Here is a 21,376-nt window from a genome sequence, read left to right on the forward strand (position 1 = left end):
CGGGGGGAGGCGGGGATCAGGGGGAAGCAGGGCGGCCCCGCAGAGGGGAAGCTGCGCCTCCGCAAACGCTCAGAAGCAGCTTCGCCAGACAGCCGCAACGTACATGTTGACTGCCCGAGGCGGAAGTCGATCGGCAGAGCGGAAGGGGGACCTGCAGAGGACCTTCCGACAGGTCTGTGTCTGTTCTCTCAGCTGTCTAGCGCGGCAGCGCTGGGGGGCGCGTGGGAGTGAGGCGGTACCTGTGCGCGCGCGGGAGAGCGGAAAAGGGAGCCGCGCGCCGCCGGAAACCAGGGTGAGGGCTGAGTCGGAGTCGTCAGCGGGAACGTCAGCAGTTGCCCCGCCCTTACCCTTGCCGCTCTCCCTCCCGCCTCCGCCCCCTGGCGTTGTAAAGGCGACAATTTGCCCAGAGAAATCCACCATCGCTCCGTAAGTGGGGCACAAACACAGCCGAGGGAGACCTCCTCTAAATGTTCGTGAATTCTGGTTCTGGAATCGCGAAGAAATGGTAGCGGCCGCGCGCTTGTGATTCTCAGGCCTTTGCTCCTCCCATACACGTCCACGGCGCGTTACGTGGGAGAACGTTTTCGCCCTTTTTTTTTTTTTTTTTCAAACTGTGGGAAAAGGTGCTAGAAAATATGATTGCGGGTAGGGACAGGGCCGCTGGCAGAATAACTCAACTTTAATAGAGTCGGGTGTATGCTGAGGGCGTCACCGTCCCCCAAATCCTGTCAGTCCCACACAAGAACGGCCCTTAAATCTCCTGCCACGGGCTCTCATATAGTTTTTGTCCTTGCTCTCGCAGTCACCACTCTATTCTGAAGGGCTTTTCAGTTCATCCATGCCTACCACCGTCCCCCTATCAAAGTCCACGTTTAATTTTTTGCACCTGCTTTAAAACAGCGATTCTCAACCTCGGCTGCACTTTGGAATTATCTGAGTTTTGTTTGTTTGTTTGTTTAAATACTTAGGTCTATGGGGTTCCACCCCTATAGATTCAGATTTAATTGGTCTGGCGTGAGGTCTGGGCTTGGGGATTTTTTGAACTTTCCCAAGGAGATTCTAGTATGCAGCTAACGTAGAGATTCACCATTAGAAGTATTCGTTGCTGCGACCCCTTTCAAACATCTTTTTGCAGTTTCATCTCCTCTTAGGTGTAAGGGATGTTCATGATGTTCCCTAAGGTTAGAATACTCTTGCTGTCATCACTTGAGTAATTCTTTATCATTGTTGAAAGCGGCTCATCTGCTTCTGAAGGTGTAACCTCACTTGTTCCCTCCCTTTGTGGTCCTAAAGCACATTGGAAAAGAATATCATTGTGCTAGTTATTAAAATGCATTGGGATTATTTATACCCCCTACAGATACAGTTGCTGGAAGGCAGCTACCTCATTTTTAAATGTTATTTTTATTTTTAATGGTTGATAGTATATACTTATGGCATACAATGTGATGTTTTGAAACATGTAACCATTGTGGAATGAGCAAATCAGGCTATTAACATATCTATCAAATGATATACATACTTACTTCTTTTGGTGAGAACATTTAAAATCCACTTTTAGCAATTTAGGAAGATACAAAAGGTTATTGTTAATTGTAGTCACATTGCTGTGCAATAGATCACCAGAACTTATTCCTCCTGTCTAACTGAAACTTTGTACCCTTTGACTAATATTACCCCTTTCCCCATCCACTGCCCTACCCAGCCTCTGGTGGTAACCACCATTCTACTCTCTACTTGTCTATTTTTTTTTTTTTTTTTTTTTTTTGGGACAGAGTCTTGCTCTGTCGCCCAAGCTGGAGTGCAGTGGCGCGATCTTGGCTCACCGCAACCTGCGCCTCCCGGGTTCAAGCGATTCTCCTGCCTCAGCCTCCTGAGTAGCTGGTATTACAGGCGCGTGCCACCACGCCTAGCTAATTTTTTTTTTTTTTTTTTGTATTTTTAATAGAGATGGCCATGTTGGCCAGGCTGGTCTCAAACTCCTGACCTCAGGTGATCCACCCACGTTGGCCTCCCAAAGTGCTGGGATTACAGGCGTGAGCCACCATGCCCGGCCTGAATTTAATTCTTTTTTAAGGCTGAATAGTATTCTGTTGTGTATTTATACCACATTTTTAAATTCATTCATTGGTTGATGGACACTTTGATGCCGCGTCTTAGCTATTATGAATAATGGTGCAGTGAACATGGGAGTGCAGACATCTCTTCAACATGCTGATTTCAGTTCCTTTGGATATATACCCAGAAGTGAGATTGCTGCATCCTGTAGTAATTCTATTTTTAGTTTCTTAAGGAACCTCCATACTGTTTTCCAAAATGGGTGTACTACGAATTTACATTCACATCAAATAGTGTACAAGGGTTCCCTTTTCTCCACACCTTCACCAACACTTGTTATCTTTCATCTTTTTGATTATAGACATTCTAACAAAATTTGTTTGCTCCCTACACAAATTAATTGTGTGGTTTTAATTTGCATAGAGAGGCAGGCAAAGGCTACCCTGCTAATGGCTTTAGAGGCCACAGTAAGAAGTTTGGGTTTTATTCTAAATGCAAAGTCATTGCAATGTTCTCATTTTTCTCTAGGTTGGTCAGACCATGCCCATGGTTCCTCCTCGACTTGACTATGAATGCCGCATCTGTTGAATGAATGCAGTTTCTGCTGTTGCTTTCCATTTTGGATAGAAGTGATTGCAAATCTTATGGAAATAATGAAAAAAATACTTTTCAATTCCTTTTCAACCCTTTTGAGTCTGAGGGGCAGCTGTACATTAAATGAAACCATATGTATCATAATTTCATTTTTCCATCAAAAAGGCTTTAAAGGAAATTACCCTTTTTCTCCATGTTTTGCAATCTTTTTTGTTCCTTTTGTTAAAATCAGATTAATCTCATGAAACAGCTGAAGCATTTCAGTCAATTTAAGAGCTGAGAAAATATCATGCTGCTAGTTTTGAAACGATCTGAAGTGTGAATCATGTGATCACCAAATAGAGGAACAACTGAAAAATGTGAATGAAAGAAGTATGTACCTATACTATAGTGTCAAATATTTTACTGTAAGCTTTAAAATGATAAATTGGAAACTTTCCAAAAGTGCTTTAAATATGGGTCATTTCTTTAGTAACTCAGCCAAACATACTAACATTTTCGTTCTTTCCCCATTAATTTATTCTACTAGCCCTTCCTATGTTTGCCAAGTGGCTATATTACTGGAATCAGCCCAATTGTCCCATAGAACCGATGTTTACAGTCTTTTAAAATAAACATAGATATTAACCCTTCCAGTTTTAAAGCTTGAAACTTATATTTGTCTTAACTGAGTTCCTTTCTCAGGAAAATAACCCTCACGCCTCCCAGATAGTTTCGAGAAACCGAAACCAGGTCACCATATCTAGACAATGAGAAGCCAGGTCCCTCATCCTTCATGATTTCCTTACCTCACCCTAATTCCTGTTTACCCACGTGTAGTTATATTCCTTTCCCACTATATAAACCCCCAATTTTAGTCAGTCAGAGAGATGGAATGATTACTTCCCTGACAATAGTCGTTGTCTCAGTGATTGGCTTTCTGTGCAGGGAGCAATGGGACCTAGACCAAACCCCTGGCATTTTGGTAACACTATCTGGTTGGGAGGTGGGATATCACTGCACTCAGGAGCTTTCGTTTACTTTACCTCTCTGGTCTCCAATAATTCAAGCACAGTAAGTTTCATAGTCCTATTGCTGAATTTTCACCCTATTTTTCTTTAGAATATTATTTTTCATAAATAATACTTTTCTATTTTTAAAGATATCTGTTCAACTCACAGAAATTTCAATAAACTCCCCATCTCCTGCCGCTTATTCCCTAACTACACTGTAACTTCACTGGTTACATAGTACATGCCATTCCCTCCCACTGAAGATATCTTGCATTATGTTGCAGATACTTGAAATATTGTTTCCTGGCTGGCTTTTCATCCTTCAAGAATAAGTTTTAATGATAAAATCCTCAGAGAGACCTTCCTGACTATCTTACATTAGGCATGTACAAGGAACTTCATTGCAGCTTTATTTGTAGAAGCAAGAAAATATGAATGATCTTAACTGTCTCTCAGTAGGAGAATAGATAAGTAAGCTACTATATTTTTGCCCAGGCATGGTGGCTCATACCTGTAATCCCAGCACTTTGGGAGGCTGAGGCAAGCGAATTGCTTGAGGCCAGGAGTTCCAGACCAGCCTGGCCAACATGATGAAAACTCTGTCTCTACAAAAAATACAAAAAAAAAAAAAAATCTAGCTGAGCGTGGTGGTGCAAGCCTGTAATCCCAGCTGCTTGGGAGACTGAGGCACGAGAATTGCTTGAACCCGGGAGGCGCAGGTTGCAGTGAGCCAAGATCCACCACTGCACTCCAGCCTGAGTGACAGAGCAGGACTCTGTCTCAAAAATAAAATAAATAAATAAATAAATAAATATATTTTTATGTAACTGTTCAAATGTATTACAGCTATGTAAACCAACATGGATACATCTTAAAAACAATACTGAATGAAAAAAAGCAAACTTTTTGATACTATTTGTGTCCATTTTAAAAGCATACAGAAGCCGGACACAGTAGCTGATGCCTGTAATCCCAGCACTTTGGGAGGCCAAAGCGGGCAGATCACCTGAGCCCAGGAGTTTGAGACCAGCCTGGTCAACACGACAACACTCTGTCTCTACAAAAAAATACAAGAAATTGGCTAGGGGTGATGGCATGCACCTGTAGTCCCAACTACTCGGGAGGCTGAGGTGGGAGGATTGCTGGGGCCTGGAAGTCAGAGGTTGCAGAGAGCTGAGATCACACCACTGCATGCCAGCCTGGGCAATAGAGCGAGACCTTATCTCAAAAAAAAAAAAAAAAGAAAGAAAGAGAAAAACACACAAAATAATACTCTATAATTCAGTATATTGTAGTAAAAGTAAAAAATATAAATGCGGATGATATATACCACCTGCAGGATAGTAGTTACTTCTAGGGAGGGCTAAAGGATAAGATGATGCTTTGTTGGTTACTAGCTATTTTATCTTATGGATTTCTGGAAGAAAAACATAAAGGAAATGTGACAATATTAATATCTATTAAATCGGGGGATAGAGATCTGATTGTTAATATATTCTGTACTTTTCAATATTTTTAAATATTTCATAATTTTAAAACATTTAAATTAAAGTGTTTCTATTAGTATAATTTACACTAGCTGCCATTAAAACTCCAAAATCTTGGTAACTTAACGGAGTAAGAGTTTATTTCTCATGCTCACGAATCTCAATAAAGATGTACCTGATGGGGACTGTCCTCTAAGTAGTAACTCAGAGACCCAAGCTCCTTCCATTTTGGGAAGCCATCACTGTATGAGATTTTTTTTTTACGTCCACCCATGTTCCATTAGCCAGAATTAGTCATACAGCCCATTTAAAGTCTAGGGACCTGGAAAATATGGTCTTCTTGTGTGCTTAGGGAAGAAATGAAATAGTATGATGAACAGATAGCATTGTTTTTACCACAATATTAAAGTAGTCTCCTCTTTTATTTCCCTTTAGGGCACAGCCTCTGAAATCAGATTGCTTAGATTCAAATCCTAGCTCTACCACACACTATCTGAACGCTCTCCAGCAAGTTACTTTACTTTGCATGATCTCAGTTTCTTCATCTGTAATAATACTGCTTACCTCAAAGGATGATTGTGAAGAATGAATGAATTGACATTTGCAGAGGGCTTAAAACAGTAAGTGATCTTTATCCTTTGATGATCAAACAGTAAGTGATCATCATCATTTAGGATCAGTAAGTCTTGTATTTGCTTATTCACCTAATAACCTATGAACTTTCTTCTCCTGTCCTCATGTGGCTATCTTTCTGATCTCCCCGCCTACCACAGTGCCTAGCTACCTGGCTTTAATGAATGAATGGGATGAATATATTTTTGCACCAACCTAATATTTCTTCATTTATATGCTATAGTTCTATTTGTATTACATTTACTTCTGTAGGATTAAGATTGACTTACAGGCTGGTCATGGGCTCACACCTGTAATCCCAGCACTTTGGGAGGCCAAGGTGGGCAGATCAGGAGGTCAGGAGTTCGAGACCGGCCTGGCCAACAGGGAGAAACCCCGTCTCTACTAAAAAAAAAAAAAAAAAAAAAATACAAAATTAGCCAGATGTGATGGTGGGCACCTGTAATCCCAGCTACTTGGGAGGCTGAGGCAGGAGAATTGATTGAACCCAGGAGGCAGAGGTTGTAGTGAGCCGAGATTGTGCCATTGCACCCCAGCCTGGGCGACAAGAGCAAGACTCTGTCTAAAAAAAAAAAAAAAAACCAACCAACCAAACAAACGTTGACTTACATATATTTATGTGAAATAAAGTGTCAGGATTTTTTGGGGGGAAGGAGGGGGACAGGGTCTCACTCTATTGCCCAGGCTGGAGTGCAGTGACACAATCACAGCTCACTGTAACCTCTATCTTCTGGGCTCAAGGGATCTTCCTGCCTCAGCGGAGACTACAGGCACACATTACTGCACCCAGCTGATTTTTAATTTTTTTTGTAAAAAGGAGGTCTTGCTATATTGCCCCAGCTGATCTCGAACACCTGGCCTCAAACTGGCCTTAAGGGATCCTTCTGCCTTGGCCTCCCAAAGTGTTAGAATTACACATGTGAGCCTCCATGCCTGGCCTCAGGAATTTTTTTAAAAATGCTTCAGAAAGCCAGACGCGGTGGCTCACACCTGTAATCCCAGCACTTTGGGAGGCCAGTGCAGGTGGATCACAAGGTCAGAAGATCGAGACCATCCTGGCTAACACGATGAAACCCCATCTCTACTAAACATACAAAAAAAAACAATAGCCGGGCATGGTGGCGGGTGCCTGTAGTTCCAGCTACACGGAAGGCTGAGGCAGGAGAATGGTGTGAACCCAGGAGGCGGAGCTTGCAGTGAGCCGAGATTGCGCCACTGCACCCCAGTCTGGGCAACAGTGCAGACTCCGTCTCAAAAAAAAAAAAAAAAAAACTTCAGAAAAAAATGTTGGGGAGTTAGATGAAATAAGATTAGCAGAATGTTAACAGTTGTTAAAGCTGATGATGAATACATGGGCGTTCATTATAGTCTTGTTTTCTGTTTCAGAATATACATGATAAAAAGTTCAAAAAAAAAAAAGACTGGATAGTCAACTAAAGGCTCAGATCTTTTCTCTTTCCTAATGAGCAGCCTTTAATATATATGTATTCGTTTTCAGTTTTAAAAAATTATAATATACAGAGTGTCTAACATAAAAAAGAAAACGACTTGGAAACTTCAATTATAATTGCCTATAAAAGAGATAAAAGTGTCAAATATTTTAACAGTTTTGGTTTCAGGCCTTGAAAGGAATGTTTCCGAGGAACTCTTAAAAAAACTTATACGATTTTATAATCTTAAAATTTTCTAACTATGCTAAAATTCAGTATCTTTTGAATAAATGATTTATAATGGGTGAACAAAAGATAAAGAAAAAGAAGGGCATTACTACAAATAGAAAGGAGAAGGAGGGAAGGAGTCCATTTAGAATTATTATATTCTTCATTAAGAGATAAAAATCTTGTCTTGCCTTGTTCTGTTTGTTGGAGAAGAGCCCCCCACCTCTGGAAGGGGCAAGGGAGTAAACCTGCCATCCATAGCTGCTCAAAATAAACAATGAAATCAGAGTAAGACACCATGGCAAACAGCAGGGGCATGAGCATGGTAGCTCTGGTTCCAATGCCTCCAAGTCTCACAGAATGTTGTGATGAGCATGGAGACTATATGCACAGTGAGTTGTGCCATAGCTAATGGAACCCAGGGCTGAGGGCTCCATGCCTTAATTCTTACCATCAGATTGAATCAAAGTTGCCTTGGTGCACATATGAGGAAGGAGCTGAGGTGTCAGACACAGCCAAATAGTCATGTTATTGTGAGGGTGTCAGGTATGGCTAAACAGTGCTGCTATTGTGAGAGTGTCATGTGCAGTGAAATAGTTCAGATCCTGCCATACCTACATGAGTGTTCTGTTTTTATAGCATGAGGATGGGGATGGTAAACCCAGCAGCAGCGTTGTGTTGCCAATTGCAGCTGCTGCCTGACTCGGGTGGACCAAGTGATTGTTTTGCCATGCTGCAGTGCTACATCTAGGGACAAAGAAAGCATTAAATGTTTTCCCCCTTCCCACACCTCCTGGGGACTAAGGTATTCCTTCCCCAGGTCCCAGGTTTATTGCTCTTTCCATATAGTCCATTTGTTTTAAATCAGTAGCCACTATTTCTCCTTTCCCCCAGCCATCCACCACCTCTACCCAGATGGATGAAGGCTCATGGGAACTGGGCACAATGGGTAGAACTTGCAACAGCCCATGACATCCTCTAACATTGCCCAAGTAGGCCACTGTAGGGGTACTCTAGGGCCCATGAATTTCACCAACTATTATCCTCATGGCCTGTACTCTTCTATGTCCAACAACTGAAACCGAGTCATAGCAGAAGCAAAAGGTTGCAGTCACCTTCTTCTTGTTGCCTAACCTTAGGATGAAACCAGTCAGGCTTACCAGGCACTAAGGGCTAGCAGAAAAAAAGACTAGGGGTGGCTGAAGATTGTCAGGATTCTGTCACAGATACATAGCACCAGTCTCCCATTCCTCCTACCCCTTCCATCCTGGCCTTCCCTAGGCAATGGGAAATTTTAAATATAATTGATCAGAAAACTCATTCAGTCATGTGCATATTCTAGGAATATCTAGTGTAGGTAAATTGTAACACATGTCTATGAGAAAGAAAAAATTTAATATTTATTTCACTTAAAAATATAGAGACAAGTAAGTTTAAATAATAGCCTTTGTTACTATAGTTACATCCAGTGAGAAACGAAGGGGGAAGAGCCCCTCATAACCAACAGATCTTGTGAAAACTCACTCACTATCACGAGAACAGCATGGAGGAAACTGTTCCTGTGATGCAATCACCCCCAACTGGGTTCCTCCTTGGACATGTGGGGATTATGGGGATTACAATTCGAGGTGAGATTTGAGTGGGGACACAGAGCCAAACTGTATTATTCTGTCCCCAGCCCCTCCCAAATGTCATGTCCTTTTCACATTTCAAAACCAATCATGCCTTCCCAACAGTCCCCCAAAGTCTTCACTCATTTCAGCATTAACACAAAAGTCCAAGTCTCATTTGAGACAAGGCAAATCCTTTCTGCCTATGAACCTGTAAAATAAAAAACAAATTAGTTACTTCCAAGATACAGTGGGGGTACAAGCATTGAGTAAATGTTCCCATTCCAAATGGAGAAATTGACCAAAACAAAGGGGCCACGGGCCCCATGCAAATCCGAAACCCGGTGGGGCAGTCATTAAATCTTAAAACTCCGAAATGATCTCCTTTGACTCCATGTCTTACATCTGGAGGATGCTGATGCAAGAAGTGGGCTCCCACAGCCTTGGGCGGCAGCTCCTGCGCAGGCTGACATTGAGTATCTGAGGCTTTTCCAGGTTCATGGTGCAAGCTTTTGGTGGATCTACCATCCTGGAGGCTGGAGAACAGCGGCCCTCTTCTGATAGCTAGTTCTATAGACCCTTCAGATTGGGGGATAGGATCTATAGTCTTAGTTTAATTTTGGACACACTTGTTTCCTAAAAGTATACTATAAAGTCTGATTATAAAATATTCTGTTAGTATTCGTCTGGGTTACAGTGTTCATATGTGTGATCTTCAGAGTCTTAAATGCTATTATTCAGTCATTGTCACATAAATTGACTCAAAAGTTCATCTTACAGTGAAAGAAACATGAAGGATTGCTTTTAATCCAACTATCCAAATAGACTTCCTATCAATGGAACTCAGACAGTAGTGCACATCTGGATTTCACAAAATAATGTCCTATGGTCCGAATTTAATAGCCCTTGGCCAAAAGAAAGGACTAAGAAAGTACAACCTAGCTCAGAGTGAAAAAGTGTTACAGAAATCTGTCCAGCCATTCATTAGACTGGAATAATACACAGATAAAGTCAGCTGCACAGTTCAGTATCAGGGGATGGTTAGGCCTTAGTGTGGCACACTTAGCAAGACTGTGCAAAGATCTTTGAGACCTATGGTGGACTACCTCACCTGTAAACCAGTGGAAAGATTTGTACAGAATTCACTTTTACTTCCAAAAAAATTAGCCCATTATTTCTAATGATTTTTGAAGAAGATAGAATTGAGCCAAAAAGGAAGGAAACTTCAAATTCTAAGATAAAAGTAAAGCTTAGAGAGAAAACAATGCTCCTGAAGAAAATATGGATTATAATTTTAGTTTTACTTTGATATTTATGAAACATGCCAAAATTACTTCCTCTGGATGTTATCAAAAGGCATAAATAAAATGTGAAAACATTTAGGTCTGCATTAAAAAAAAAAATAAGAAGAAAGTGATTAGAGCCCTCCAAACCAGAGATAATAGGCTAAAATTTGAAAGAAAATATAAAATCAGTATATTTTAGACAATTAGAAACCTAAAAGAAGAATTGAAATGCTAAGAAAAGAGCAAGACATTATGAAAAAAAGAAAAGACAGGCTAGGGAAAAATAACCATTGAAATGTAAAGATTAGAAAATTCGGAGTTGCTTCTGAAAAGCAATTTAGTGAATAAGTTAGAAAGCAGATTAGACAGCTAAAAAGAGAAGAAATAAACTCTACAATAGATTTAAGGAAATTTTTCAGAATGCTGTGACACAGAGTTACGCAAAGACTGAAAATATTAAACAAGTTAAAAAGACCTAGAAGATAACATGTGTATGATTCAGAGCAGTGTTTATAGAATGCTATATTTGGCGTAAGAAAAAGGAAAATAATAATATGTATTCATATGTTATTATATTCCCATAACAAATTCAGAGGATACACAAGTAGTACATCTGTTTGAATGTGGTTGTGGTGAGGGAAATAGTAGATTTGGGCAAGGGTGGGAATGAGACTTGTATTACTGTATACATTTTATATTGGTTTAATTCACAAACCATGTCTGAGTCCTCTGAGAAGCAGAAGCCAACATGGGATTGGATATGCAAGGATTGATTGGAGAAATCCTCTGAGGGTAAAAGGGGAGGGAGGGATCCCCAGGAGGTGGGAAGAGCCTTCAGGCCACTCTGCAGGTCTGACACCAATGAAAGAAGCGTTGGATAGGCAGAGTCTAAGACTGCAGCGAGATTCTAAGAAAGGTTCCGCCAGGTTGATGAGGCATCCTGAAGCCAAAGTAGCCTGTCAGAGGAGTCACATGTCTTATAGGAATGGGTCTACCTTATTATCCCTGCCATGCGGAATCATTGACTGAAAGCAGCCTGTGTGAAGTGTGGTCTCCATGCTAACGGGCGGTAGATGTGTAGTGCAGCAGCTGAGGCCATCTGTCAATTATGCTTCCTGTAGCAAGAGATCTGAGTGGCATATTTTCATAGCGGCCACACCATGGGACTACATTTTGTATTCAAAGAAGAGCAAAATAAAGACATTTTCAGACAAAGATTAAAGGAGCTTATCATTCACAGACTGTCACCCTGAGAACCTCTAAAGGATTCACTTTAGAAAGAACTGTTTTGAATCCTGAAGGATAGTGTAGGATGCAAGAAGCAATGGTGAGCAAATAAATTGGTAAACCTGTGGGAAAGAAGTTAGTAAATATGCAGATATATCTAAATAGACATTGACTATTAAAAAAAAACTAAGAAAATGGAAAAAAGCAAGAAAAATGGCAATAATGATTAAATTGAGTATATTAAAAACAAGATGGAATTAAAATATTAGCAATAACATGAAAAATTAGAAGGAGAAATTGGAGGTAGAGTATTTCAAGGTCCATGCCTTAGTCAGGGGGACAGTAAAGATATAGATTAACTTTATTTATTTATTTTTTTTTTTGGTTTTTTTTTTTTGGAGTCAAGTTCTCACTGTGTCACCCAGGCTGGAATGTAGTGGCACTATCACGGCTCACTGCAGTCTCAGCCTCCTGGGCTCAAATGATCCTCCTGCCTCAGCCTTTCAAGTAGCTGGGACTACGGGCACGCACCAGCACATACCACTAATTTTTTTCTATTTTTTGCAGCGACGAGGGTCTTACTATGTTGCCCAGGCTGGTCTCTCAAATTCCGGGGCTCAAGCAATCCTCTGGCCCCGGCATCCCAAAGTGCTGGGATTACAGATGTGAGCCACCGAGCCTGGCCAATATAGATTAACTTTAGATTTCAAACCAAGTATGCCAAATTTAAGAGAAACTACTACAAAAGTACAAATGGATTATATGACTTCCAAACCAGAAGAGGACAAAGAAGGGAAAAAATGGAGCATGGTGAATCCATAGTTGGAATAAAATGAGGAGGAAAAAATAAAGCAAAAGAATGGGAAATAGAAAGCATAAATTAAGAAAAAAATAAATACCAATATGTCAGTAATCACTATAACTATGGATTATTTTCTTTGCACTAGGGATATCCCCCTTGTAAAGAGACCAGATAAATTGCAGGTCAGTTCCTTTAACTATTTCCTTCTTGCAAATATGTGTATGTGCATGCATGTGCATGTGTACACACATGTGTACATTTACACACATATTTGTTTCCACATCTGTCTCTCTCTGTGTATATATATATATATATATATGCCATGAGTTCATACTGATACCTCATATTTCAATCCAACACCACAGGTTCATTCGAGTTTTCCCCCTTTCCATATTTGTAACTTCCTTTTCTGACAGTGAACAATCTGGCTCAATATATTTATTTGCTCAATCCTAGAATACATAGAAAGTCATTTCAGAATAGATAATCTATACCATTGTGAAAAACTGGCCTTCTGGGTTTGGAGGACAGTGGCAATACTGCCTCATTCTGAATCTCCCTACTCACCCCTCTCTCCACAAATAAACCTCATAAAATAAAGCAACATATGACTGATATAGTTTGGCTGTGTCCACACCCAAATCTCATCTTGAATTGTAGCTCCCACAATTCCCATGTGTTGTGGGAGGGACCTGGTGGGAGGTAATGGAATCATGGGGGTGGGTCTTTCTTGTGCTGTTCTCATGATAGTGAATAAATCTCACGAGATCTGATGGTTTTATAAGGCGGAGTTTCCCTGCACAAGTTCTCTCTCATCTGCTGCCATGTAAGATGTGCCTTTCACCTTCCACCATGATTGTGAGGCCTCCCCAGCCACGTGGAACTGTTGAGTCCATTAAACTTCTTTTTCTTTATAAATTACCAAGTCTCAGGTATGTCTTTATCAGCATCATGAAAATGGTCTAATACAGTGACTCATACCTTCATCAGTAATTTTTAAAAGAGAATATTCTGATGTTCAAATTACTTGTAAGTAAAGAAATAAACCAAATTCTAATAGAGCTCCTGCCATCTGTCTTCTGCTGCAAGCCTGTGGGTGCAGAGTGCAGAAGAGAAGAGGCATAAAGAAATGCCATGAAAAAATATAGCGGGGCATAGAGGACTTGGATAAGGCACAGACAAAATAACCCTTAGAAAGAGAAAGCCAGATAAGATAAATGCCAAAATATATAATATATAGGTCAGGATATGGTAAGTTTATGGTAGTTTGTTATGCAACAATAGAAAACGAATATGGATTTTAGTACCTGAAAGTGTGGTGCTGCTATAAGAAATATTTAAAAATGTGAAAGTGTCTTTGGAACCAAGTTTGAAGAGGATTTTGTGGAGCATGACAACAGCCTAAATTTCCTTGTTAGTAGAAATATGGACTGTGGAAAGGCTGCTGGTGAGGCCTCAGAAGGAAGTGAGGCTCATGTTATTAGAATCTGGAGGAAGTGAGATCCTTGTTATATATTGGCAGCAAGCTTAGCAAAACTGAAACTCGTGTCCTGTAGTTATTTGGAAGGTAGAATTTGAAAGCAATTAACTCGCATATTTAGCTGAAAAGATTTCCAAGTAAAGTGGGTTATTGTTTTTGCTTGTTTTTTTTGTTTTGTTTTGTTTTGTTTTATTTTAGAGACAGGGTCTCCCCTGTTGCCCAGGAAGGAGTGGAGTGGTACAATTATGGCTCACTGCAGCCTCAAACTCCTGGGCTAAAATGATCCTCCTGCCTCAGCCTCTCAAGTAACCGGGACTACAGGCATGTGCCACAACACCTGGCTAATTTATTTTTATTTTTATAGAGATGGGGTCTCGCTGGATTGGTCAAGTAAAGTGTTAAAGGTGCCATCTAGTTTCTTCTTGCTGATTTTAGTAAAACCCAAGAAGAGAGAGACAAACTGAGGAAAGGACTGGTAAACACAAAGGAATTGGGTAATTCTCAGCATATCAAGATTGACAAAGACACTAAAATTAAGAGACAAAAGGTTAGAGTATTTGATCACAAGAGGTTTATGCTGTGCCTCATAGATCTCATTCAAATCAGTGGCTTCTAAGAAGCTTAAGGGTGTCCCTGAGCCATCTCAGCAGCAGCCAAAGCTGGAGAAGGAATGATCTCTACCAGATTTGTGGACATGGCTTCTGTTCAATGTAGTGAATTCCCATGACATCCACTCAAAGCAGACAAGGTTCTTGAGAAATTTATATCAGCAGAAATACTGCCAGCTTGGACTGAAAGTGACAGAGTTTGAAGTGAAAGGAAGCTGTCAAACTCCCAGAATTCCTCTGGCAGAAAGGAGGTTGACAAAACTACTCAGCTGTAAACACATTCTACCTTTCATGAAAAAAGGATGGCTCAGAGAGAGGAACTGAAAGCCCAGGGGGCACAGGCGAGAGCCAGAGGGCAGAACTGAAAGGCACGTGGGAATATTTCCAAGTCTTGAAACCCAAGGGAGTTTCCCAGCTTTTAAAACTGCTTTGGACTGGCAATCTTTTTTACCTTCCATTTTTCTCCCTTTTGAACTGGAATGTCTGTAACTCTTATCCTATGCCTGTTCCATCATCATGTGTTGGCGATAGAAAACTTGTTTCTACAGTTTCATAGGTCCACAGATGGAGAGAAATTGTGCCAGGTGTCTCATCCACACCTAATCTAAGTGATTTGATGATGAGATGTTGGATTTTTGAATTGATGAGATTTAGATGAGAGTTTGAACTTTGAGTTTAAGCTGTAATGGGATTGACACCCTTGGGAAATTTAGGAGAAGGTGAATGTATTTTGCATTTAGGAGACACATGAATCATGAATCATTGGGGGCCAGAGGGCAGACTGTGGTAAACAGAATTGTTCTTTTTTATTTTTTTTATTTTTCTTTTGAGACAGGGTCTTGCTGGGTCACCTAGACTGGAGTGCAGTGGTGTGATCATAGCTCACTGCAACCTCGAACTCCTGGGTTCAAGTGATCCTCCCTCCTCAGCCTTCTGAGTAGTTGGGACTGCAGGCATGCATCAATACACCTGGCTAATTTTTTTTAAAAAAATGGTAGAAACAAGGGTCTCCCTATGTTGACCAGGCTAGTCTCGAACTCCTGGCCTCAAGTGATCCTCTTGCTTCAACTTCTCGTAGTATTGGGATTATAGGCGTGAGCCGCCTTGCCTGACCTTGATGTTTGATACATGTTTACATTGTGGAAAGATTAAATCAAGCAAATTAACAAATTCACCACTTCAAATACTTAAACATCTCCCCTTTCCATGTCTACCCCTGTACTCCTCTGGGAATTGCCATTGTACTCTCTACTTGTATGAATTTGACTTTTTAAAATTTCACATGTAAGTGAGATGGTATGATATTTGTCTTTCTGTGCCTGGCTTATTTCACTTAACATAATGTCCTCCATGTTCATCCATGTTGTCACATGTGACAGAATTTTATTCTTTTTAAAGGCTGCATAGTATTCCATTGTGTATATAGACCACATTTTTAAAAATCCATTCATCCACTGATGGACACTTACCTTGCTTTCAAATCTTACCCTCTGTGAATAATGCTGCAATGAACATGGGAGTACAGATATCACTTTGACATATTGATTTTAATTCCTTTGGATTCCTTTTAATTCCAGTAGTGGGATTGCTGGATCATGTGGTAGTTCTATTTATTGTGGGGCTTTTTGAGGAAATTCATAATATTTTTCATAATTGCTATATTAATTTATATTTCCACCAACAGTATACAAGCATTCCCTTTTCTCTACACCCTTGTTAACACTTGTTATCTTTTGGTTTTCTGATAGTAATTCTATTATCACCTATTCTATTCTATTATAGATTTCATTATATTCTATCATATCACCTCACATTTGGGTGTAACATGATATTTCCATTGTGCTTTTAATTAACATTTCCCTGAGGATTAGGGATGGTAAGTATTTTTCATATATCTGTTGAACATTTGTATATCTATTTTTGAGAAATGTCAAGTCATTGGTCCGTTTTTTAACTAGGTTTTTTTTTTCTCTTGCTATTGAGTTGTTTGAGTTCATTATTTTGGATATTAGTTTCTTGTCAGATGTATGGTTTGCAAATATTTTCTCCCAATCCTTGAGTTGTCTCTTCATTCCATTAATGGTTTCCTTTGCTGTGCAGAAGCTTTTTAATTTGATGCAATCCCATTTGTTTATTTTTGCTTTTGTTGCCTTTGCTTTTGGGGCTATTGTGGAGCATTTCCCCCATGTTGTGGAGCATTTTCCCCCATGTTTTCTTCCAGTAGTTTTACAGTTTCAAGCTTTATGTTTAAGTCTTTAATCCATTTTGAGTTGATTTTTGTACATGGTATAAGAGTCCAAGTTCATTTTGCATGTGGATGTCCAGTTTTCCCAGCACCCTTTATTGAAGAGATTGTCCTTTCTCATTGTGTGTTCTTGGCACCTTTGTCAAAAATCAATTGATTGTAAGTGCTTGGGGTTATTTTTGGGCTCTATTCTGTTCTGTTGGTCAATGCATCTTTTTTAATGCCAGTACCATGCTGTTTTGATTACTACAGCTTTGTAATAGATTTTGAAGCCAGGTAGTATGATGTCTTCAGCTTTTGTTTCTGAGCTTTGGGCTCCAGTTTTTTTGCTCAAGATTGCTTTGGCTATGCAGGGTCTTTTGTGGTTCCATACAAATTTTAGGATTTTTTCTAGTTCTGTGAAAAATGACATTGGAATTTTGATAGAGATTTCATTGAACCTGTAGATTGCTTTGGGAAGTATGGAAATGTTTTAACAATATTAATTCTTCCAATACATGAACATGGGATACTTTTTCATTTATTTGTATCTTTTCTATTTCTTTCATCAATGTTTTATAGTCTTTAGTGCACAGACCTTTCACCTCCTTGGTTAAATTTATTCCTAAATATTCAATTTTTTGATGCTATTGTGGATAGGACTGTTTTCTTAATTTCTTTTTCATATAGTTCACATTTAGTGTTAGGAAAGGCTACTGATTTTTGCATGTTGATTTTGTATACTGCAACTTTACTGAATTCATTTATTAGTTCTAACAGTTTTGGCAAGAGTTTTTTGGGTTTTCTATATGTAAGATTATGTTGTCTGCAAACAGGGGCAATTTAACTTCTTCCTTTCCAATTTGGCTGTCTTTTATTTCTTTCTCTTGCCTCATCGCTCAAGCTAGGGTTTCCAGTACTATATTGAATAGAAGTGGTGAGAGTGGACATCCTTGTCTTGTTCCTGATCTTAGAGGAAAAACTTTTAACTTTTCACTGTTGAGTATGTTAGTTGTGGGCTTTTCATATATAGCCTTTATTGTGTTTAGGTATGTTCCTTCTATGCCTAATTTGTTGAGAGTTTTTATCATGAAAGGATGTTGAGTTTTCTCAAATGTTTTTTCTTTCTGCATCTATTGAGATGATTGTATAGTTTTTGTCCTTCATTCTGTTATGGTTTATCACATTCATTGATTTGCAAATGTTGAACCATCCTTGAATCCCAGGGATAAATCTCATTTGATCACGGTGAATTATCCTTTTAATATGCTGTTGAATTTGGTTTGCTAGTATTTTGTTTAGGATTTTTGCGTCTATGTTTATCAGGGATATTGGCCTGGAATTTTCTTTTTTGGTGGTGCTATTGCCTGGCTTTGGCATCAGGGTAATGCTGGCCTCATAGAATCAGTTTAGAAGTATTTCCTCCTCTTCATTTTTTTGGGAAAAAGTGTGAGGAGGATTTGTATTAGTTATTTAAGTATTTGGTAGAATTCCACTGTAAGGCCATCTGGTCCTGGGCTTTTCTTTGATGGGAGATGTCTTATTATTGAGTCAATCTCATTGCTCATTATTGGTTTGTTCATATTTTCTGTTTCTTCTTGATTCAGTCTTGTTAGGTTTTATGTTTCTAGGAATTTATCCATTTCTTCTAGGTTAACCAAATTTTTGGCATATAATTGCCCACAGCAGTCTCTTATGGTCGTTTGTATTTCTGTGACATCGGTAGTATCTCCTCTCTTATTTCTGATTGTCTTTATTTGAGTCTTCTCTCTTTTTTGCTTAGTTGTTCTGGCTAAAGGTTTGTCAATTTTGTTTACATTTTCAAAGAACCAACTTTTAGTTTTGTTGATGTTTTCTATCATCTTTTTAGCCCCTATTTCATGTATTTCTGCTCTGATCTTTATTCTTTCTTTCCTTCTACTGATTTTGGGCTTAGTTTGTTCTTCTTTTTCTAGTTCCTTGAGGCATAAGGTTAGGCTGTTTATTTGAGATTTCTTTTTTAATTATTTTTTTTTTGATGTAGGCATTTGTTGTTATAACTTCCTTTGGTGATGTATGTGTAGGCTTGCATTTGAAGGAACAAACCCCTCTTTCAGTCTTTACAGATAAATTTTGGCAAGTTAAAGTGTTCTCCTGTTAGGTATTGTATTAGTCCATTCTCACATTGCTATAAAGAAGTATTTGAGACTGGGTAATTTATAAAGAAAAGAGGTGTAGTTGGCTCACAGTTCTGCAGGCTGTATAGGAAGCATAGTGGCTACTGCTTCTGGGGAGGCCTCAGGAAGCTTCCAATCATGGCAGAAGGCAAAGGGGTTATGAGGTGTCTCACATGGTGGGAGCAAGGAGCAATAGAGAGAGGGGGGAGGTGCTGTACACTTTCAACAACCAGATCTCAGGAGAACTCTACCATGACCATGAGGACGGTACAAAGGGGGATATGCTAAACCATTCATGAGAAATCCACACCCGTAATACAACTACCTCCCACCAGGCCCCACCTCCAACACTGGGGATTACAATTTGACATGAGATTTGGTGGGGGTACAAATCCAAACCATATCAGGTATCTGGATTGATGAGATTGCCTCCAGGATCCCAGTTGAGTAGGGTTGAATCTAGATCATGTTGCCAGTGCCGGGTCTGCAGTGGAGACCAAAGTTAGTGAGTATGGGTCCTATATGGTCCGCTAGTGGACTGGAGTATTTCCAGGATCTTGGTCTGTGGTGCTGGTGCTAGGATGAGGATCCACTTCAGGATTCACAGATGGCAGGCCCATTAACAGGTGTACTGATGGGTATGGCTTCCTCCATGATTCTGAGAGAGTTGCTGCTGGATCACTGGATAAGCCCCTAGGCTGGCCATATTGCTCTGGTCCATGGCTGAGAGGGGCTAGAACAGAGACACAGGATTGTTTCAGGGTCCGCAGCTGAGACTGAGATCTTCAGTCCTGTCTCCAGGGTCGGGGTGGGTGCGTCTCCCGGTGGGCTTCTGAGTGAGCAGGCCTGCTATCAGGCTGCAATTGAGTAGGGTTGGAGTCTATTTATAGGGCTGTTTCAAGATCCACAATGAGACCGAGGTCAAGGAGTCAGCCTTCAGGGACACTGCCAGACATGCCTCCCTCCAGGACCAAGATCCAGGAACTCAGAAGGGCATGTCTCCTGGCGGGATCCTAGCTGGGCAGAACTGCTCTCAGACCACAGCTGGGAGGGGCTGAAACTGAGCTTCAGTGCTATTTCAGAAACTGCTGTGTGACTGATATTGGCAAGCCCAACCTGGGTGGCACCATCAGGCAAGACTCCCAACAGTTCCCTATGTGAGAAGGATTGCTCCAGGATTGCAACTGAGAGGGGCTGGAACTGAGATTCAGGGCTCCTTTAAGAACCACTAGGAGACAGAGGTTGGCAAGTCTGTCCCAGTGCATCTCCCAGTAGTTTCCTGCATAGGGGGAATAGCTCTGGACTGAAGCTGAGACAGAGCCTCTTCAGGGTCTGCTGTGGAATGTAGGCTGGCAAGCCTGTCCTGGTGACATAGACAGGCATGTCTCACAGCAGTTCTCTGTGCTTTTGGGTTTGTTCCCAGACTGGGCTGGAGTCAAGCTTCCGGGCCCCTTCAGGATCTGCTGTAGGAAGGAAGCTGGCAAGCCTGTCACAGTGGCTCAGACAGACTAGTCTCCCAGCAGTTCTCTGCGTGGGTGGGAATACTCCTGGGCTGTGGCAGAGAGGAGCTGGAACTGAGACAGGGCCCCTTCAGGATCTACTGTGGGATGGAGGCCAGCAAGCCTGTCCCAGTGGCACATATGGGCAAATTTCCCTCTGGGTCCTTGTGCAAGTAGTACTAATCTGGGACCATTATTGAGAGGGTCTGGGGCCAAGTTACAGGATAGCTTTTGGGTTTACTACCTAGACCAATGTTGGCAGGCCTGTCTGTTGAGGCACTAGTGTGCCTGATTCCTCCCGGACCCTTGGCAAGTGGTTTTGATAGCAGACTCAAGGCCAAATGGGGTCGTAGCCAAACCCTTAGAAGAACAGGGCTATTTCCAGGTATGAAGCCAGGATAGCAGTCAGCTGGTCTACCACCTAGGTGTGGGTCTGCACTCTCAAAATGACCCTCCTAGGTCTTGGGCTCCACTGGGTTTCACAACTTCCTATCTGTATCCCAAGGATCCCACAAAGACACTTTTGTCTGTGGATGGGTGCAGAATTCTTGTTGTGAGGGGATATGAGTGAGGGAACCTCCTATTCTGCCATGTTGTTCTCTCCTGTTTCCTGTTACAAGTTTTTTAGCTTAACCTTTTATATTTAGGTCTCTGTTCCATTTTGAGTCAATTTTTGAGTATGGTGTGCATGTAGATATCCAATTTTCTCAGCACTATTCGTTGAAAAGACTATCTGTCCTTTCCCCATTGAAATGCCTTGCACTTTTGTCAAAAGTCAATTGACCATTAATGTAAAGGTTTAGTTCTAGATTCTCAATTCTGTACCTTTGGTCTGTATGTCTGTCTTTATGCCAGCACCACACTGTATTGATAACTGAGCTTTGTAATAAGTTTTGAAATTGAGAGGTAAAAGTCCTCCAACTTTGTTCTTCATTTTCAAAATTGTTTTGGATATACTGGATCTATTTCATTTAATTTCAGGATCAGTATGAAGTCAGAAACTGTGAAGGGTCTGAGATTTTACCCTACTTGCAAACTAACAAATTAGTTTGCGACAGTTTC

The 21,376-nt window shown here is 40.6% G+C and overlaps 1 protein-coding gene across 1 annotated transcript in view; it reads right to left on the reverse strand.

The window, feature by feature from the left end:
- Positions 1-420, reverse strand: part of MED14 (mediator complex subunit 14) — an 87,187-nt gene extending 86,767 nt beyond the window's left edge. The window contains exon 1 of the mRNA XM_011980198.1: positions 104-420. Coding sequence (XP_011835588.1) covers positions 104-420 — 317 coding nt within the window. The remainder of the gene's footprint in view (positions 1-103) is intronic.
- Between the last annotated feature and the right edge of the window lie 20,956 nt (positions 421-21,376).

The sequence above is a fragment of the Mandrillus leucophaeus genome, unplaced genomic scaffold (assembly GCF_000951045.1).
Source record: "Mandrillus leucophaeus isolate KB7577 unplaced genomic scaffold, Mleu.le_1.0 Scaffold209, whole genome shotgun sequence".
In the NCBI taxonomy this organism is placed as follows: domain Eukaryota; kingdom Metazoa; phylum Chordata; class Mammalia; order Primates; family Cercopithecidae; genus Mandrillus; species Mandrillus leucophaeus.